The sequence below is a fragment of the Ooceraea biroi genome, chromosome 7 (assembly GCF_003672135.1).
Source record: "Ooceraea biroi isolate clonal line C1 chromosome 7, Obir_v5.4, whole genome shotgun sequence".
NCBI classification, from domain to species: Eukaryota; Metazoa; Arthropoda; class Insecta; order Hymenoptera; family Formicidae; genus Ooceraea; species Ooceraea biroi.
The window spans coordinates 13,321,594-13,342,808 of NC_039512.1; the positions used below are offsets into that span (position 1 = coordinate 13,321,594).

General features: G+C 36.3%; 3 protein-coding genes across 6 annotated transcripts; 1 reads left to right on the top strand and 2 right to left on the bottom strand.

The window, feature by feature from the left end:
* Positions 1-342: 342 nt before the first annotated feature.
* LOC105286577 lies at positions 343-5,542 on the top strand. The gene is made up of 10 exons (XM_026971170.1): positions 343-601; positions 685-931; positions 998-1,274; positions 1,380-1,483; positions 1,809-2,059; positions 3,744-3,844; positions 4,033-4,289; positions 4,527-4,757; positions 4,871-5,069; positions 5,142-5,542. Exons 1-10 carry the CDS (start codon positions 475-477, stop codon positions 5,298-5,300), a joined length of 1,953 nt encoding a protein of 650 aa, XP_026826971.1. The 5' UTR covers positions 343-474; the 3' UTR covers positions 5,301-5,542.
* Positions 5,543-5,944: 402 nt separating this feature from the next.
* On the bottom strand, positions 5,945-11,995 carry LOC105286579 (zinc transporter 1). Of its 3 annotated transcripts, none has more exons than XM_011351620.3 (8): positions 11,687-11,995; positions 10,036-10,227; positions 9,574-9,796; positions 8,376-8,637; positions 8,164-8,281; positions 7,858-8,073; positions 7,592-7,702; positions 6,862-7,074 (listed from the first exon to the last, which is right to left on the bottom strand). In XM_011351620.3, the coding sequence occupies exons 2-8, from the start codon at positions 10,210-10,212 to the stop codon at positions 6,862-6,864; spliced, it is 1,320 nt and encodes a 439-aa protein (XP_011349922.1). In that variant the 5' UTR covers positions 10,213-10,227; positions 11,687-11,995. The 3 variants fall into 3 exon arrangements, with proteins under 3 accessions (XP_026826964.1, XP_011349922.1, XP_011349923.1); XM_011351621.3 differs by lacking the exon at positions 11,687-11,995 and adding an exon at positions 11,266-11,636; XM_026971163.1 differs by lacking the exon at positions 11,687-11,995 and having other exon boundaries at positions 5,945-7,074; positions 10,036-10,212.
* A 543-nt stretch (positions 11,996-12,538) lies between these two features.
* Positions 12,539-21,161, bottom strand: LOC105286582 (cyclin-dependent kinase 14). 2 transcript variants are annotated; one of them, XM_011351624.3, is made up of 7 exons: positions 20,488-21,161; positions 18,743-18,832; positions 18,404-18,532; positions 17,295-17,491; positions 16,818-17,203; positions 16,181-16,725; positions 12,539-16,102 (listed from the first exon to the last, which is right to left on the bottom strand). In XM_011351624.3, the coding sequence occupies exons 1-7, from the start codon at positions 20,531-20,533 to the stop codon at positions 16,011-16,013; spliced, it is 1,485 nt and encodes a 494-aa protein (XP_011349926.1). In that variant the 5' UTR covers positions 20,534-21,161; the 3' UTR covers positions 12,539-16,010. The 2 variants fall into 2 exon arrangements, with proteins under 2 accessions (XP_011349926.1, XP_026826963.1); XM_026971162.1 differs by lacking the exon at positions 20,488-21,161 and adding an exon at positions 19,969-20,434.
* Between the last annotated feature and the right edge of the window lie 54 nt (positions 21,162-21,215).

Below are 21,215 nucleotides of genomic sequence, written 5' to 3' on the forward strand. Positions count from 1 at the left end.
TCGCTTAACTTTAACCGTAGTTTAACTCACTTTTCATCTCTTTCTAATTACCCGCCTTAGAAAGAGACAAAGAGTGAATTAAACTACGGTTAAAATTAAACGATGTTGGTGGAATCAGGCCTTAATCAGATAGATTAGCATAGTCGTTTACCTATACGTACAAAACAACATAACGATCTCATGTCTAAACGTGACGATCATTCAAATGGATTAAAATCGATTAATCGCAATTTTTTAAGATATATTCATGTTGTGTTTTCACAGTGCCCGTTGTTGAGTTTAAAGTTCGGACATGGTACCTGCTATCGATAAAACTCGACCTGATCACAGAAGAATCGATCTTAACAATCGATTCGAATTCAATATGGCGAATTTCATGCTCAATCATCTGCGCTTGTATACTAATAAACCGTAGTAAATCTAATTAATTATATACTGTGATTTTTAAATAGAATTTGAAATAATATTAATAAGATGGCGGATAGAGTTAATTCCAAGTTGAACAGTCTGCTGGCGTCCTACAAGAAATGGATCGTGACAAATCCGCAAGTGCTATCAGAAATCGAGGCTGCCGTCAGATGTTTGTCTTACCTCGGTGTTGGTTAGAGCAAAAATAATACAAAGATTTTCTAATTTGTTTTTTAATCCGTCAGTTCGCATATATTAAGTGAATTCCCTTCGCAGGACAATTCGGCAAATCAAGTTTGACTGTAGAGCTAATTTACTCTATGCCAAATTTGATCGTGCTCTGCAATGATTTGCTTATGTACAGGAGTAAGTGCGAGCACCTGAAGATACCTCAGTTTGAGTCAAAAATCAAAATTTGGCTGACCGTGGTGGAATACGTCGAGACATTGCTCGAAGTGTCGGGCAAGAAGTTAGGGGGGACGAAGGGAAAGTGGTTAATAGTAGTGGTTATACAATTATTTAAGTAAGCGTTGCCATTTCCGATTTAATTAAGCGTCAACTGCGTGCACTTAATCGATATTTGTTTCAGAACCGTGTCGCGACTGTTACTCCTCTACGTGTACAAGGAACGCCTCACAAAGAGTCCTGCGACACCGCCGCTTAATAGAGAGAAGTTCAATAATGTCATTGACGGTGCGCAGTTGCAGGAGGGATTTAAGTTGAAAAGATCGGGCACCGTTGTCAGAAGTATAAAACATTCGGTTCCCATAGAAATGCGGACGTGGAGAGCGTTGCCTTGTAACATGGATGAGAATGAAAACCTGACCAAGAGTCAGAAGTCCGAGATGAGTCTCAAGCTAGCCGAGGTTGGTTAAGAGCAGTATTTCTTGGCTATAACTTTTTTACAAAATAAATTTTACGATTATGCAAGATGATTTAAAGAGAAAACATGATGTCGTATAACGTTTTAGACTATTTACATAGTAAAACCGTTGCTGCATCTTGGATGCATGTATGTTACCAATCAAAAACCTTGGCCACCGTGGATATTGTCACTTATTGTCGATTTAGTCAGGTAAGTGATGTGAACAAAATACCAAATATCATAATTGATGAATTCTTTTTATATAATGAAGCATGGGCGCCTGGAATTGAAAAATTGCAATGTTAAAATTCTAAATCATAAGCAAAAAAAAGAAAAGAAATAAATAATACACATAAATTATATCTCTGAAATAATAAGTTTCGAAGTGAAAATTTTTCTTGTTTTTTGAGTCTCCTATAAGGTTTTGCCCCCTCTGAATTTTTTTCTGCGGGCGCCCATGTAGTGAAGCTACAATTGTTTGCAGTCTAAATATATATTATATTTTTATATAATTAAGCTACAATTGTTTGTGCAGTCTAAATACATTTACTCGCTGTGCCGAGAAGGCATTATTCACTAAGGAAGAGAAGGAAGAGCTCGTGCGCCGAAGATTAGGTTTACTGTTGTATCTTCTGAGGTCGCCGTTTTACGACAAGTACAGCCGTACCAAGATATACGCAATGCTCGACGCGATATCGAATTCCGTACCTCTCGCACACTTACTGGCGAATGCTATTAAGAAGAACTTGCCGTATATGCAGAACATGTATTTTTACATGTGGTCGCGTTGATTTATTAGTGCCATTTGAGATTTAAAAAACGTGGCACAAATAACGAAAACTGCAGTGGTGAATTGTCATGTAATTCGTGAATAATGAATAATTGGAGGGGCATGGTTATAACAAATGGAACGTACTGTATGACATTTTGATAAATGCTTTATTATACTGCGTTAACAGATGAATATTATAATATTTGTTACATATTATTTGATATATTTTTTTAATTTTTAGAAATATTCGTAAAAATACATTATGTGGAGGGTACAAAAATCTGAATGTTTTTTTTCTTTGTTAACTCGTCCAATTAACACAAATTGATATAAGCATGACCTCAGCCAAGTTTTGGTAATTAAAAATCTAAGGAATTAAATTTCTAGCTGCGCGTAAATCCGGACGTTAAAACAACAGAGAACATAAAAAGCAAAACAGAAGATGTTACAAATTACAAAAGCGCTTCGTGGTATACAACGCCAGGAGTAATAGCTCTTTTGTCATCGCACGCGTGACAGATACAGTCGGCTGGTACTCAATGGCAATTTGCCGCCGCTTGTGAAAAGCACGATCAGTGTTTCTTGCGACAACATTTTAACACATTGCGATGAATGAAATCAGTGTTGCGTGATTCACGATTTGCTCGCACCGTTGAATCTTGATTATTGACCTTCGTCGTCTATTTTCCAGCGAGTGATACATGGCCTTGTCCCTTCCCTGCACTTGGACTAGACGGACGATTATTTTGATTCGCCTGGGAATACCACCGGGCATTATTACTAATCGCGCACGTGCTGCGCTTTATTACGACACGTACCACGGGCATAATTATAAACGGAAGCAATTTGTTTCTTTTTCATATTTTCCACTTGTTGTGCTAGATATTTTACACGTGATAGCTCGGCCAGCTACCGGGTGTTGTTACCAAGAATCATCGTTTCTAACGCTCCGTGAAAGGTCATGCATTATATCTCATCCGGTAGGATGATGCACGGAGCTAATGTGCTCCCCTCGACATTACGAGGAACGGAAACGGTGTAACGTAGCTCGGCGATATGCATTTATGTATATATAAATCCGTATAAATTATTTCCGCGCTTATTTCTTGCGAGTCTCCGTTTCGCTTACGACAGTCGATTCCCTGCGATTTCGGATCCTCGAGATGAACATCCCATTGCTAATTTCGCTGACGTTATGTCAAATAAATCAGCAAATGATTTCTTTCGCGCAATCGACTGGTTTTATTTTTGGCGGCGCCGGCACAACAACAACAACAACAAGGGCAACATGTATGTATTAAATACACATTTTTGTAAAATACATTATATGTGTATATATGTATATATATGAAAATTTATATAAATTATACAATGTTGCAATAAACATTTAAAATAAATGACATGTAAAAATAAAAGACAATAAATAAGAAAATAAAGAATCAAATAATAGTAAATAAAATTATTCTTTTGATTACTAAAGTGATCTGAAATTACTATTAATGATACTTGGAAAAAAGTATCTGAGTGTAGATTTACAGTCCTCTAATTATATCATCTGAAGAATTTAAAGAAAGTGAAAAATAATATAAAAATAATAAAGAAGGAAAGATTTTTCAATTTTATATATTTATAAATTATTCTTCTTATGTTCCTTGTGATGTATTTCACTGTATTTTTCAGCCACTGCCGGCACTACAGCTACTGGTTTAATTGCTACGGGTCAAACGTGTACATGCTTTCTTGGCCTTACCTGTCCTAGTGGCTATACTGGTGGTATTGATACCAGAATCGTGAATAATGTAATATATATTTCTTCGTTAAATAGTAGATTAAAAATTCTGACATAACATTCTATCACAAAATATTTATTAAGATCAAAATATGCCCATAAAGAAAAATTGTTTTTATTTTTATATAAACATATTTAGCAATATAATCTTTTTGTCATTAATATATTGTTAACGAGCTAAACTTTTTGTGTCTTTAGGGTTTAGGTTGTCCTGCTGGGTATGTACTCTGTTGTAGATCTGGTGGTGGTGGTGGTAGTGGTGGTGGTTTAAATGACGCTTCCTGTGGTATCCGAAAAATCCCATCTACTCCGCAACCACAAGGACGAGCCCCTTACGGTGCATATCCCTGGCAAGTGGCGATTTTGAATGCCAACACTAATGAATATATCGGAGGTGGAGCGCTCATCAGCACAACGCATGTCCTTACCGCTGCTCATAAAGTAGCCACTTTATCGTAAGCATTATTATGTCTTCTAGAATTTATAATTTATAATTTAGAATATTTTATAATTATTAATTTTATAATAATATTTAATTAATAATTTATAAAATTTAGAATTATTGTGTCTTCTAGAACGGTATTTCCTATAGATTTGCAAACGGATCAATTTCTGTTAACTTGTTAAATGTATTAAAGCGCTTTTATCATTCAATTATATAATTTTTACATTTATTTATTTATTTATTGCAGAGCCAGTGCGATCAAAGTAAGACTAGGTGAATGGGATTCCGCAGCTACCACCGAACCTTATCCGTACAAGGAGTTCTTGATCCAAAGAATTACTACGCACCCCGGATATAATTCGGGCAATCTTGTGAATGACATCGCGGTGCTTAAACTGAATGGGGTGGTTGAGACCGCGGATAGTCCCAACATTAATACAGTATGTCTTACATCTACACCACCTACACCGGGAAGAAGGTACGTGTAATTAACAGAATATTGTTTATATATTTTCTTTTCTTGGTGCATTTTAATTATCGCATTTGTCCCGTTGTTATCTGCATAATATATAATATCGACATCTTCTCAAGGTGTTGGGTAGCGGGCTGGGGAAAGAACGCCTTTGGAAACAGTGGAAGCTACCAAAGTATCTTGAAGGAAGTAGAGGTTCCTGTGCTGACTCAAGAAGGTTGCCAAACGGCTCTTCGAAGAACAAGACTCGGCAGTAATTTCGTTCTGGACGGCAGCTTTCTATGTGCTGGAGGGGAACCAGGCAAAGATGCGTGCACCGTAAGAGAACGCAATATCTATTGCTTCTTATTAAATATGGACTCGATATAATAATTTGTTTTAATCTTCAAGGGCGATGGAGGCTCACCGCTGGTATGTCTGGGTGCTAACGGACGCTTTGAAGCTATCGGGCTGGTAACATGGGGCATAGGCTGCGCAGATTCAGGAGTGCCTGGTGTCTACACTAATGTGTATAACTATCTTTCCTGGATCAGGCAAGTGGCAACGTAATCCGTGAAACGGTAATAATCGAAGAATGCAAGTCGTACTATCTATTTATTTAATATCTCGTAGATTTTAATTTTGTAATATTACTCAATGTGAGATTATTCCGCTCACCTTTTATAATATGAAAAGCTATGTAACACGAACGAGATATATGTATAACGCATAGACCGCTGAATTATATAAGAGTTTTTTAGATAACAAAAAATGATATTTAACAGTATATAAAATAAATACTTTATTTTCAAGTTATTCGTATGCTCTTCCCACAAAATCCTTGAATTCCAATTTTGAAAGTGTACTATTTAATTTTAATGTAAAGACAATTATAAAAGTAGGGCACAAAATATTAGATACATAGTTATTATTAATATAACGTGTACACTGAAATAAGAGATAAAGACGCGAGACACTATAAAAGGAATATTTCTTGTAATTTTTTCGTGCTTTATGATTCTTTAAATTGGATATTATAACACTAAACAAAATCAGAAAACTTTTAAAAAGAAGTGCATATAACATTTATAAATGACATTGTTAAATTTAAAAAAAAGAACACTTGTAAAAAATTAATAATTCTCATCATGATGGAGTCACTCCGTTTTTCAAAGGAAAGTCTAAAAAGAAAAATGCCGACAAGATCTTTTTAAGTTTAACTGACGTTTAATTATCTCATTTTTGCAGTACTGTTGTTCTATCGTAAGCCTATAAAACGAAAAGGAAATTTTCGAGGCTATCTACAGAAAAAAATCTGTTAATATACTTTCTTTTATCATTTCTAAAGCAGTAAATGTGATATAAGTATTACATAGAACACATAAGCAATCAATACATTCAGTTTTTACAGCTGTTTTGTAATTGGAAGTAGAGTCTACAAAAAACACATAAAAAATATACAAATTTAACATTTGAGAGAATTATATAAGAAGGAAAGAATACAGGTATAATAAAGAGATTTGGTATTCTTGCTTTATAGATTTGTGTAGTATCTTATAAAAGTATGTAATATGTAATGTACATAATAAAAATCGCATATAAATAAAGAATTTTTCGCAAAGTGGCATCCTTATAAAACCACAGTGTCAATTAATGTACACGTGAGATTTGAACAAAATTATCTAACGTAAAAATAATGCTACATCTAAAGTACGATAAATTATGCATCGAGCGGTAAAAGTCAAAACTTTGTCAAACTCGTAAATTTGGAGCGTCATTTCAACGTCTTACCTATATATCTTATTATTTATTAATGCGTATGTATATACTTGAAATTGATTTTATATATTTATATGTCGAAGCGTTATGTAACGTAATGTATTTGGTATTAACATGCCTTTGGCATTATTATTAATTATCAAATATCTTAACTATTTAATCTATAAGTAAATTGACGGCATAGACAGAAGAATTACAGAAAAAAAATGCATCGTACGCTCATCTCTGCCATCAATCCGCGATATTGATGAATTCTATATAGGTGTACCCATTTATTGCGTTTGTACAATAAACCGTGACGCAGAGCGTATTTTCACTATTGGAGGTAGATACTTGATAATGCGATGAGAGCTCAAACGGTCGGTGCATTGATAACGTGAGGGTGGGGAACTTGGACGGAATGGAACGAATTTGGATGCGAGGCGGGCAGTGATAGCAAGTGTCCACGTTCCATTTCATTCACTTCTTGCTGTTCCGTTCCTCCTATGGAGGCAGTCGAGCGTGCCAGGCTGTTACGCTGTCGGCACATGTATGGCGTCTCTCCAGGTGAGGGAGTCTCACGACCCTGGACAAATCACGCAAGTTACGAGTTAGAAATATTCTTTTGCAAATTTCATTGCAAGGTTAACAAAAGTTATTTTTTCAAGTATATAAAATATTATTATATATCATTTTTATTGCACATTATTCTGACTAATTGTAAGCCGATTTACTACAATTCAATTTTAAACCACAAATTAGTTAGATCTAATAATTCGAATTTGCATAAGGGAGGAAAAAGAGATGTTTGCTAAATTTTAAGTAATTTAGGTAAAGTTTATGCAACTTGTTTTAAAAGATATAACTGTACTTTTAAATATGTGAAGTACAATATTTATGTTCTGTGGACGTAGTAGACGAACTATCCCGGCTAATGGTCGTACTTGACTCCGATTTTATTCCTTCTAAGCATCGTCCGAGATAATTTTTAGAATACATAGATTGAGTATTGCTCTTCATATCATACTGGGAAATCGAAGAATGTAACGCAAAACTGTTAAGTGTTGCAAGAATGACAAAAGTGAATAATACTTGACACTCACTTGCTTGGAAGGACCGCAGCATGTCGCGTGATTGCAAGGTTTATCAGTCTTTGGACAATCCAACACGCAATCCTCCGTGGGAGTTTCCTTAATTTCGCTATTAGAGTGATACTAAAATAATAAAAAAATAAAGAATAAGAAAATAAAATAAAAATCTCTCAGTAACATGTATTGTGACTATTTAATTATTAATGCATATTATTAGCCAATTTTATTTGCGCATGTATAAACAATATTATTATAGTGCTATTTTTATCTTTGCTCACGTCAATAAATTCCGGTTGAATGGTCGTAGAGTGTATGCCCTCATTGTGGAAAAACTCCTTCACTTGTTCGGCAATTTTCATGTATTCCGACAGATTCCTACATCTTATGTGCGCGCTAGCTATAATACGATCGCCCGCTAATTGCCAAACATGAAACTCATGTACAGCTAATACTCCGTCTACGTTCTCTAACAAACGCTGTTGTATAGCATCGACCTACAAATAAATAACATATAACTAAGTATAAATATATGTTTCATTTAAAACATTTTTAAGCTATTCAATGCGTCAAATGAGAAACGTTACCTGAATATGTGTTGGCACAGTTTGCAAGAGAATTAAAGCTGATTCGTGAAGTAACGGCCAAACCGAACGCAGGATAAGGATGACTAATAAGAGCGATAGCGCAGGATCGATGTAAAATCTGCGCGAGTAAAACAGAATTTTTTAATAAGGATTTTAATCTTTCTTTTATTATATATATAAAATAAAAAAAAATATATTAATTGTATAATTACCTGTACTTCCACTTTGTAAGCCACACAATCAGAGCAGACACAATCACGATAACAGATCCCAATGCGTCGGACAGAACGTGAAGAAATACACCTCGCATGTTCATTTGACTCGCGTCATGGGTATGACCATGCGCCCTTTTCACCTGCGGTGTCGAAGCTCTGTAAGCTTCGTCATTTTCATTGTCATCCGTACCTACTAAAGTGCTCAGTCTATTATGGCTTCGAGATTTACCGTGCGAGTGACCATGAGCGCTTCCGTGTTCTAGAATTACAACATTGCACTTATAAATATATGTGCAGTTTATATCTCGATAAAATAGATTAATCTTATCTATCATATGAGAGGATATAGATTATTCTATTAATTAATAGCAGACAAAAAATATTATCTTTTTTTATCTTGCCGTCATGTGACATTGGACAGGCTAGTTAAAAAATTATTGAATGCTATATAAAATGTAATAAATAATATAAAATACTTTTCCTTCGATATTGTCAATTTTTCATTTATTTATTTGTTCAATAAACAGATATTTCAAATATATGATATTATGGTGATTTTAGTATCACCAGAGTAGTAAAATAAAAATACTAGATATATAATTGCATAATCAATAGATTTTTAACCTACACTTATTGATTTCTCTTTCTTTCTTTCTCTCTCTCTCTCTCTCTCTCTCAATTGATTTTTATCTTGATTTAGAGTAAGACCTCTCGAGCATCAATAACAAGATAACATCAAAAATGTTAGACAAAGAATTTTACGTATGTCAACACCAGTTTGGACCAATATCATTACTTCCATTTTTATAATTAAAATGTTAAGATATTATATGATTAGATACGAAGAATAATAATTGGTCTAAGTCTATATGAAATATCAATATAATACACCAAATAATATTATCTAACACAGTTGCACAAGAAAGTAATGATGCAAATCTCTATAAAAAAATGTTAATTAAAATTATAAAATTTTAACAAAGACATTTTCATATGAATGCAATCGTCTGTCTATAAGAAACATTTTCGGATTGTATAACAAGTTTAAAACATTTTTGAAGATATCTTGATATTAAGAGAGAGAAATATTCTTTGTATTTTTCAAACCTTTAGACTTTATTGGAAGCAAACAGAATTTATTGTCTGTACAAATAATAATAATAATAATAAATCATAGAACACAATAATTACTTACCATGGAATAAACATAAACCTATCACATTCACCAATAAACCGAGTACTCCGACTCCTACAAGCAGTTTAGCTTGGTGTATTTCTTCTACTTCGATAAATCTCTTAATTGCCTCCACAATAATACTAAAACACAAAGCGACCAAGAACACAGCATTTACCAATGCTCCTAACACTTCGGCCCGAGCCCAACCAAAAGTATTCTTGGACCATTTCTTCGGTGACATCTGTAACATGCGTCATGAGAAACATTACTACTTATACGAAATAAAAAATATTACAATTAAACAACATGACATAACAAGAGGTCTGTTCTTTTTAGCTGCACTGCTGAACTAATGCAATATGTTAAAGTGAGACAAGTATATTTTCTCTCACTCTAACTTAATGCACCAGTTCAGCAGTGCAGCTAAAAAGAACAGACCTAAGATCTTGTGATAAAAGTGCAGGAAAGCCCGACACTTACCTTAACCGAAAGGAAAGCTACTACCAAAGCAGCTACATCCGATAACATGTGAAAACTGTCAGCTACTAAAGCCATCGAGTTGGTTACATAACCGACTATTATTTCTACTAAAAAGAATAAGGCTGTCAGCCATAACATTGTCAAAAGACGACATTTTCTCCCTGTGTAACGACCCATGGTATTTGTGCAGACCTGAAACATAATACATAAAGAAAAAGTTACAGATAAAAATGAAAGAAAGACATTGTGAGTCTATAAGGGCTATGACAAACATATCTACATTGCCTTGGGATAATCTCTAGAATTTCAAGAAGCTGATAATATATTTGTTTCATAAGTCTCAAGTATCTGTGACACAATTAAATAGCTATAACTTGTTTATTGTTATTCAATATAATTTATCTACTAACATAAAGAAAAGATGTATCTTTTAATGTATTATTTATGGCATAAAAAAATTAATTTAAAAAAAATTAAATTTTATGCATTTATATTTCATGACATATTTAATTTGCTGATAGAAATAAGATGGTATAAAAGATATGCTACACATACTTTTTGTTTGAAAGAATTTATGTACGTGATATTTAGTGAAAGATGAATAGAATAGCTCCTTTGCAGAGCTCCTTTGATTTGTTCTTTTAATTCCATTGGAATTTTTCTCATAAAGATGTTTGAAAATAAGATTATTAATATATTTTTATATATAAAACTTATAGCAGTAAATACCAAATTTCTAAGTAGAGATTCTACATACACAAAGATATTCAAAACATCTTTCATAAATATCAAATTCAGAATGTGACCAAATGATCCTTTGTTTGCAAGAAATTAAAACAAGAATAAAAGCAAATCATCTACATTAGTAAGATAAAAAATTGTTCCTAACCATAACAAATTTGATATGCACTAAACATTTGTTAAAATAAGTTAAAAATATTAATATTCACTAAACATTTGTTATTCAGTTTAGCATTTCGTATTATTTTTGCTCTAAAAATCCTGAACGCTTTCTTAACAGCTTATATACCAAAATCGTGATAGAAACTTCTAGCACTATCGAAGCACAATAGATCTCACGAGTTCCGCATAACGCGCGTTATCCTCACAAGCTATTTGTTTACGAGACGAGAAACGTGCAAAATTCGGACGGCTCCTTGAAAAGGAAGAAATAACGAAGAAATAAATTCCGATATGCGAACAATTATGGAATAAAGACGCTTTTCTTACTCGAACTCACGACGACGGGGACGACGGGGACAACAAGGTTGCGCGCTACGTGCACTCAGCGAGTCATCGCGCGAGTCAAAGCAATTTCCTTATATCCATTCCCCATAAATCCAGTAACAAGAAGAGAGAAAGAGGGACGGAGATGAATCACGGTAAAACAGCAAGAAAGGTGCGTGAATCATCGGGTGGAACAAAATCGTGCGCCACGGATCGGAAAAAGTTCCGGAGCGTATTGGAGCGCAACCGCGTTCGTTAAGTTCGTTCTCGCTCTCGCGTGATGGTGACGGGCGAGGATGAGACTGGGAAGATGAAGCTTCTTCTCTAGGGACTATCGAGGGAGAAATATCCTCAGTCGAGGCTCGGGTGCGTTCCCGGAGTCACTAAGAAAAAAGTCTCTCGGCCATTTTGACGTCGACCATACCTGCGGAAGGAAATTCGTAGAGCTCGGTCGCCGTTCGTTTGCCGCGATCGTATCAAGTGACACTAATTAAGCGCGACATGCAGAGAACGTTCCTGGACATGTTTCGTCGTGCGATCATGCGTACGAGTAAAACACATCGTTGGCAGGTACAGACAAGGCACACAACGACAAGTCACGGCACTCCGCGGCGCTCACAGCCAACTGATTTTCCTCCTTGCCTGCCATGACGAACGGGACACCGCCAGATGCTCGCGATAAGCTTCCACTCGAAGCAGCGCCACTTGAAGCTAGCGCCGCGCCTGCAAATTATACTTGCATTTAATATTGTCTCTGTCATATATATATATATATATATATGTATACATATCGTTAATAATAAGACGATGTACACCTGATGAAATTTTAATTTTCAAAAGCGTACACTCGCTAGTTTAAATATGAATATCAATAATGGCGGGGAAAATGATTTTTGAAATTCGCGCCATCTTGGATCACCTTCCTCAATCGTATCTCGATATATCGACAAGCAAGCTGCGGAATTTAAATACGCCGATTGTTTCAGTTTCATTTTTCTTATCAAACAGAAATATATAATAAATAGTTTAATATAAGAAATTAAAAATTGTTAATTATGTTGTTAAATAGTAATTACAATATGTTTGTAAAATAGTGGTTTGTATTTATAAGGTATTCCATATCTTTAATTAAATAAAACAAACAATTAAAGTAAAAAAAATTAATTAATTAATTAAATAAAATTTATTATATAAATTTTGTCTTTCTTAACTGTTATGATATATATCATCTTGTGCATTTTACGATGTAAAATAAATATAAAGTCCACAAAATAAGTAATAGCGAGTTGTATCTTTATTTTAAATATTTGTAGCACAGGCACAATACGTTCAACTCGATGGTTCCGAATGCATCCGGAATCGATCAATCGGTCTAAACGTTGGACATATGCAATACCACATATTCGCAACGACGCAGTGTTTCACCTTCGAACGCAAAATGTAAAAACATAATTTTTATTTTTGTTCTTTTATCTCTTTCCTTACATAATTTTGTAAGTGGCTTGAATACACGCGATTCCATATAAAAAATTTACAAATAAAATATCTACACACTTAAATTGGAAGGAACGCACGTACAAAATTGATATATTTGAACATTATAAGTACATATTTAAAAATATAACACTTTTCGTTACTGTATTTCTGAAAATAAAAGATTGCAGACGGTACCGGTCATGTATGATACTTAACTCGGCAGTGGTAGGATGTCAAAATTTGTGTTCGTCATGTAACTATATCGTGGAAACACCTCAAAAACCCATATAAATTTTGTTAGTTCTTTGTAAAAGCTGGACGCGTTATTCTCGAAAAATTGTATATCGGGAAATATTAATTGAGAAATAAAACAGAATACGTTTTAAGAAGAGATAAATGCGTTTGGAATCCAACAAATTTCGTTATGTCATATATTAGATTAATATCATTGGAATTTCTGACATTAGAAAGTTACAATATTCTGATAAATATTGTAGGATTACAAAATCAATATTCTTTTCATTTTGATTTGGTTTGCGTTTCTACTGTGATCTGCAGTAATGTTATAGTTTGTATCTTCTTGTATTTAAAAAATACTTTTGAACTATTTCCATAATTTTGCGTAACGCGTACGTTTTTGGTATAAAAATATGCCAGGAAATAATAGACTGGTTTAAGTTATTAAAGGAGATTTTTAATAACAGAATATTTAATTAAAAGAATATTCGTGTGCGACTATTTAAATGTAGAATGTCTTTAAAGTTGATTCGTAATGTGAAAAAGGAAATGTTATCTCTTTAATTCCTTCTGCATTTATTTTAAAATCAATGTAAACCGATTCATGTTTACACGTCAATATGTATACGAGTAAATATATGAATATTTCTTTTCAGGAATAAGATTCCAAAGTTACCATCCATAGGATGAGATAAAATTCCTACAATTTTGCATTAGAGTAAAAAATTTTAGCACCACCGTTTTACGTCTAAAGAGAACAATTAATACTTATTGTAATATTATACTCTACCTATAATTCACTTTGTAAATGCTCTTTCTTCACGAAACAGTGGAACAAGAGACGTGAAGGATCTTATTTAAATATCTAAGCAACGTAACGTAGCATGTATACTTAACTTTGACATTGCAAATGGTAACACAGTAGTAGCATCAAAATAATGAACGTGTTGGCACTGCAACCCATTTACAGTAAAAAAAGCTTTTTTTACAATGTAAATTACATGAGAAGATAATTATCATCACAATTATAAGAAAAATGATTTTTACGTACTTTATATTACACGCATACGCACACTTAGGTTGTTATCACTCCTTAAGTTCTGAATGTGTACTTTCGTTGTCATTTACCAGTAGTTTATCCACGTTTTTTTCTTTGTCGAAAAAAAATTACTGTTATCGATATTGTCATATTATCGACATGTTGTATTTATCACACGTAAAAGTGAAGTTTTAAGCGTGCCTTATATACGTATAGGTGAAACATACAATTCCGTACAGCATTTCAGAAGTATTTTGGTAAGTAATTCGAACGCATATTTTTGTGACATAATTATATAGAGTTTATATTTAAAATATAATTTTTTTTAGTATGTTTCTTTCATCTTTGTAATTTACCACTGCCGGGTTAAGAATGAAGTTCCAGATTAATCGTACGATTTGAATTTATTACAAAGTCACATTTATTATCTCGGTTCGATTATCTGAGTGTCGCGGATAATACGAGCCAGATAATAATTCTATGTACAAACCGTCTGTGCGTCTTTTTCAATGAAATAAAAACGCAATAATCGGTATTAATAGTAATAACGCGTCTCTCAAATCTCTTTTTGAAATTTCCTCTCCTTTCCTTTACTTTCACCTTGTTGATATATTTTTGTTTTCTTAGTAAGTGTGCTGAAAAATCGGTACAAATGTAAACCTACAAAAAGGAGTAATATTATACCGCAATAATCATCAATTTTAGCTTAGACAAAATTTGGAAGAACTGTAACGCCGTTTTCTTTTGCGTGCCCCTATTTCTACTATTGCCAACGCTATTTTATTCGGTAGTACTTTTTTTAGAAAATCGAACGGATACTCGTTAAATGATTATACCACGAGTACAAGGTCGATTAAACACGTCATAGTTTACAATTCGAGCACCATTTGGCTAATGTTGATAATAATTATCAGTAAATTGAACAAATGAAATTTCGACAAGTTTAAAATCGCTACCACATTACACCACCTCTCCCTCTCTCTCGTTTTCTTTCGATTCGCTATCATTACACTACACTGCGACTCTGCCGATAAACTTCGGATCAATATTAAATACGATTTAACGCTAATCACTTACATCTAAATTACTACCATCGGTACTATCAACGATGAGCATTCAGTTAGTTTCTCTCGCTGTGTCTTGCGATGTTGGCGGCTACGGCATTTGACTAATACTGATGCATCAGTTTTTTGTTTCTTTTATTACTACGCTCCTACCTAGCCGCTAGGATGATGCCTAACAGTTAATTTAACTCGAACAATGACTCTTTTTTTCTATTCATCTATCAATATTTTCAACTGTCCCAGCGACCAACATCATGTCCAAAAACAGCAATAAAGTTCGTTTATATAGAGTGCTACAGGTCTTCCACAATTTTTCTAAGATACGTAATATTTACTTCGTAATAGTTTTGCTAACCAGCAGCCGCCCGCCCTACTTGGCTTGGGCTGGGAACGGGAGAGTGTAGGGCGGCGGTATGGTACATTCGTTTTTTTCTTCCTTTTGATTGGTATCGATCTAAATCTAGTATTTGGACGAAGTGCGAGGATGGGTCGTGCGTGCTTTTGCCTCCTAAGTCGAGCGTGCGCGAGTCCTTATAATCTCCTTTTTTTTAAAAACTTTTAGCCGTAAGCTTTACTTTCTCTGGTTTCCTTGGCCTGTTACGACTTATCTTCGTTATTAATAATTAATTTACTCGATACGTGTGTCCTCAAAAAGAAGAGCGAAAGGAAGGAGAAAAGAATGCGGTTGTCACGTGTGAAAAGAACAGCCGGCGGGAGCGGGGAGTATCGTGGAGCAGCCCTGAGAGAGAGCGACAACGCGCCTGGGAATATAGTGCATGTGCGCCTATATGTATGTATGTATGTCCATTCGTCGTGTAGGTGTACGTGTATAGGTGTGTCCGACATATGAATCTCATGAGAATGAACGTTCTTCACTCAACGATGCGGTGAGAATTTACTTATAATTTACTTCTTTAGCGTTTGCTTTAACCTCAAGTCTTGAGAGCCGTGTGACGCGAGTCCGCGCACCCGTGCCTCGAATTTGTATACAAGTGACAACCTTCTACGCTGAATATAGACACTTCTGCAACAGAATATATTAATTGATAAATTAATACGTCCAGATTTCAAGAGTAAAGTAGGAATAGCGCAAGGGTCTCACCGTCAGGTAATTCATATAGTTTCCTAGGGAGAGAGGCAAAGTAGGGGTGTTGTAATGCCTCTTCGGCTCCTATCCGCTGATCGGGATTCAGCTGCAGGAGCGACGACGCCATACTATCGCCGTCGGCGATGTCGTAGAGCCGCGGAAACGAGAGCCCCAACTTCCGCGGCGGATAAAATAACAGTCTGTGTGCTTTGTACGCGGGCAGATGCGTGACACCGGGCCAGGTCTCCTCGGTGGGTGTGCCCAGCACTTTAAATATCTTATCGAGTTGGTCGTACGTGCAGCGTACACCTGGGAATGTCGGTTCGCCGGTTAACATCTCCACAAATATACAACCTACTCCCCACATGTCGAGCGAGGTGGAGTACTCTGTGGAACCTAAAAGAACGTCGGGCGGTCTGTACCATAGGGTCACGACTTCGTTTGAGTATGTATGCGATGGCACGGATTTGGCCCTTGCCAGCCCAAAGTCTGCCAATTTCAGCTCTCCTATCTCGCTGATTAATAAATTCTGCGGCTTCACGTCTCTGTGCAGAACCCTCCTAGAGCGCACAGTGATGACAAATCATTAATTAATTAATTAACTTGTATCGAAACGGAGGATCGAGAGATCATGCTACACACTGGTAATTACCTGCGATGGCAGTACGCCAGCCCTCTCAGCAGTTGAAAGAGAAACAACTTGACGTTGCGCGGATCCAGCCCCCCGTTACCGGTTCCATGTTTCTCCATGTATTGCGAGAGATCGGTATGAACGTACTCGAATACGAAGGTGAGCGTCTCGCGGGTATGAATGATATCGTGCAGGGTTACGATATTGCTATGTTTCAGCTCCTTCAGGAGACTTGCCTCTCGAATGGCAGTAAACGGTGTTCCCTCCTCCTCTTGTAGTCTAATTTCTTTAAGAGCCACCGTCTGACTGGTAAGATGACTGTAGCCTCTGAACACTGTGGCGTATGATCCCTCTCCCAATTGCTCCAACTTTATATAAGCCTCGGATTTACCAAACGGCGAATCTCCCTGCGTGTTCGTGATTCAGATTCAGTTTAATATGCCTGCATCTCGTGAGAAAGTAAGCGCAAAGAAATTTATGCGTCACGTGTAACGTTACCCCAAAGGCGGAGAATCTTTTAGTTCTTCTAGATGGTGGGTCCGGTCCGAGAAAAACCTCCGATTTTGGCCGCGGCGGGCGTCGAGGCCGTAGGATTACCCTAGCTTCTTCCCGTATGTCTTCGTCGAGAAGCTTGGAATCGCTAGAAACTGAAAGCTGCCGATGCACTCTCTCGTGGTCGCCGACACCTGTCCATTCTGTGACAGTTCAATTTGCGATTGTACAATTTGCAACATGGTTTTTAAATAGTAGTAAAGGAAAATAAAGCTATATATTTTTACTTGAAAGGTTGGAAAATCAAATAATATGCACAGTGTACAGAGAAAATGCTCAAAATTGTTTTAGTATAACGCGCATAAGAAGAAACACCACTATAGCGCTCGAAAAATAGGCTATTTTCGTGAATTTTTTGTGCGGAACATAATACATAAATTTTATGAATTTTATTTTATGAAATTTTATTTTACTGTCTTTGAAAAAGATATATCTTAGATATATTGTAAAAAAATCAGTTGAAACTATTCATATTTGCGCCTGCAGTGTGCGATACCGTGCACCTCCGCACAAAAGTCGGAGGTGCACGACTGAAAGTGTTCCATCTGAATGAGAAATCTCTGAAATTAACAATTTTGATGTCATTTTAAACTATATGAGTGTTGTTTCAGTTAAGCATACGGATTTTTTGGAACATAAATTTGCAAAATGACACAGTTCGAAACATAAAAATTCAAAATTTAGCCATAAATTTCTCACTTTGTTGGTTTTCAAAAACAACTATAATTCCGTTAATATTTTTAATACACTCGCAGTTTTTAATATACTCTTTTAGGGTCACATGTTTAAGACTCCAAGCATTAAAAAAATGCAAAAAAAGTCAGTTCGTTGAAACCGTCGCAGTGGTATTCCCCCATAATATAGATTGTCGATATTGCGCATATATATATCCTCAAAATAAGTGCCTTTATGTAAATTAAGATATTGGTCTTACATCAAAGCGTGTAAGCACAGAATATTTGCTTTGCTTTGATATAAGCATTAAAAGACGCATGTTAATATATGAAACTAAATTTAAAAAATGATAAAACTTGCAGCATTCAGATAAAACCCACCATAGCGGCGATCTTTATCCACCGGTATGTTGCCATTAGGTTCCAAGCGATCTAGGAACTCCTCAGAATAGCCATTGTACGGCAACTGGCCTCTGGTTGCTGTGTCATCAGCCTCTTCTTTTGATATAGCTACAAAATCAATAATACTTAAATTAAAAATAATCATTTTTAATTAACAAGCAACTCATTATCTAATTGTATTATAAATAAATAAATGTCAATTAACTTTATGTCTTTATTATAATTAATTAATTCATTTAAATCTTTGAAAGTAACATTTTATCGATATAAATTATTTAATGTATAAATTATATAATTATTTATGCACAGAATACTCACAAAGTCGTCCAAAACTGTGACTAAGGCGTTTTTTTAGCTTTTGCACTCTACTGAGAGCACCACCTTTCTTTTCTCGCATTGTTACAGGCCCTGCATATAATAAATACGATATTTAAGCAACAATGACTTGAAACACAAGTTTTAAAGTGAAGTGTAAGTCGAGAAGCGTTATTGTAATGGAAGGCCAAGAACATCAGAGTAATTCAGATGTGACAGATCATTGCATTTGTGATGACATCATACACTGTGCTATGCCAGTGCTCGTGAATCTTAATAATGATGATAGAAGCATATACATATATATATATATATATATATCACACTCTTCTTTCAAGTGACACTGAGAGAAATATAACAATGTAATCAATTATTATGCTATTTAACATTAAGAAAAATTTATTATACCCTTTATTTAAAACAATTTAATTTGATAAACATTCGCTATAATAGTCTAAAAGAATTTTCTCCATTTATCAAACAATTTTTAGTTAAAATAAAATAAAACTTGCAGTTATTGTTGCACAGTTGCCGAAACACAATACATTGAGAACATAATAATTTAAATAAAATTTGCTGATAAAATGGAATGATTCAATAAAGATAGAAATCACAATCACTCATAATATTCAACATTCATTGAAATTATAAAATATAATTGGTTTTTGGAGCCATATTCAGAATACGTTTACAATAACAAAAGTCGTTGGAAAATCACCTGATTGGCTAAGAAGCCACCACACTGAGGACGCTTTTACCATTGTAAGCGCGTTTTGAATATGGGTCTTGGACAATATGCATAATTAACTACATATTCTCCCAGTATTGTAACCATTTGCTCAAACAACAATCTTTCTTTGGTAAGACAAAACGAACTTAGGTAACAAGTGCTGCTGAAATGTTATCGAAGTTTTGACAATGTAGATTTTGTCATGGTAAACATACACACTGTCACACACACACAGAAAACATACACGGGTGTATGGTGTCATACACACACACACACACACCACACACACACACACACACACACACACACACACACACACACACACACACACACACAAAACACGACGTACATCGCAGTTAGAGCGCGAGTCAATGATCTGATAAACATTAGTTTCGCGCGCCGTATAATTACGGGCAGGCTTTACTGCGTTTTCAAGTGCTAATTGACCGCGACGTGTTTCGTTATTTCGCGCGTGCATTCGCGCCGCACAAAAGATTACGTTGCCAAGCTGCAGTCGTCAAATGCAATTGGAGAAGCCAGTTGTTTGTTCTCGCAGCCGTTTGTCACGAAACGACAATAGTTCGCGAGCGCTTTTTCCTGCGGGCAATACGAATTCGAGTGAGATTCGAGTTACGCTAGGTCGGAGAGAAAAGTGCGCGAGATACGTACCGGAGCTCGTCCCTCTTCCTCTTTTGCCAACAGTAAACGATATTATACCTGCGCGCGCGTACACACTGCACTCTCCTACGTACACACATGCACACATGCACACATGCATCTCTCTTTCTCCCTGTCTGTCCTCGTTGCACCGCCGGCCGTTCTCGCTTCATCCTTTTTCCATCTGATCCCGGAACGGAACTCCCTTTACCTCTCACTCCCTCTCGCTCTCTCTCTCTCTCTCTCTCTCATATCACACGCGCGTACAAAGCAGTCGAAAGCCGATAAGCGGATAAAGCGAGCTGGAAGATCGGCGGAAGGCGCGAGGGAAAAAGATGCGCGCCAAGCGTATCCGACTTACCCTCTTTGCTCTTGGAGGCGGTCGAACCCTTGTCTTGACAGTACATGATTACTCATTCGCTCGCACGCACGGGATACATCACATATGGGCGGTGACGCACTCGGGTGCGTGCGTGTGCGTTGCCGTCGTGTGTTTTTCTCGGGCGATGCTCCTGCCTGCTCGTTGTTCGTTCGCTCGCTCGCTCGCTCTCCTGCGGTGGACCTCTCACGTCGCTCGTTCCGTCCCGTACGTTGCTGAGGGCGCACGCACGATATCTGCCGTATCGCCTCGCGCCATGAAAACGCCTCTGCACTCTCCCAGTGGACGACGATCGGCCGACACGGTACGTGCTACCGTGCGAATCGGCCGTCACTGAAATTATTCGCCTCCCCGGTAGTCGACGAGAGAAGCAAGTTCACATCGGAGCACAGGATCTTTCTTTCTCGCTCTCTCTCTCTCTCCTTCTCCTCTCCCCTTTCTCTCTCTCTCTCTCCTTCACCGGGATCACCGCACCACAGAACACCACCGTCCGTCAACCCTCCTCCTCTCTCTCTCTCTCTCTCGTTGCGTTAACCCTGCTGACGGTGGGTGCTCGCGCACGCCACCACTATCTTCGGCAAATCATCCGCGATCGGCCGATCACTCGGCGGAAGCCTATCAGCTTATCCTGCTTATCGCAGATACTGCCCACCACCTCGCACCGCTCGCAAAAATTCTCAACTAGCCGAGTACGGTTGCCATGAACGCGT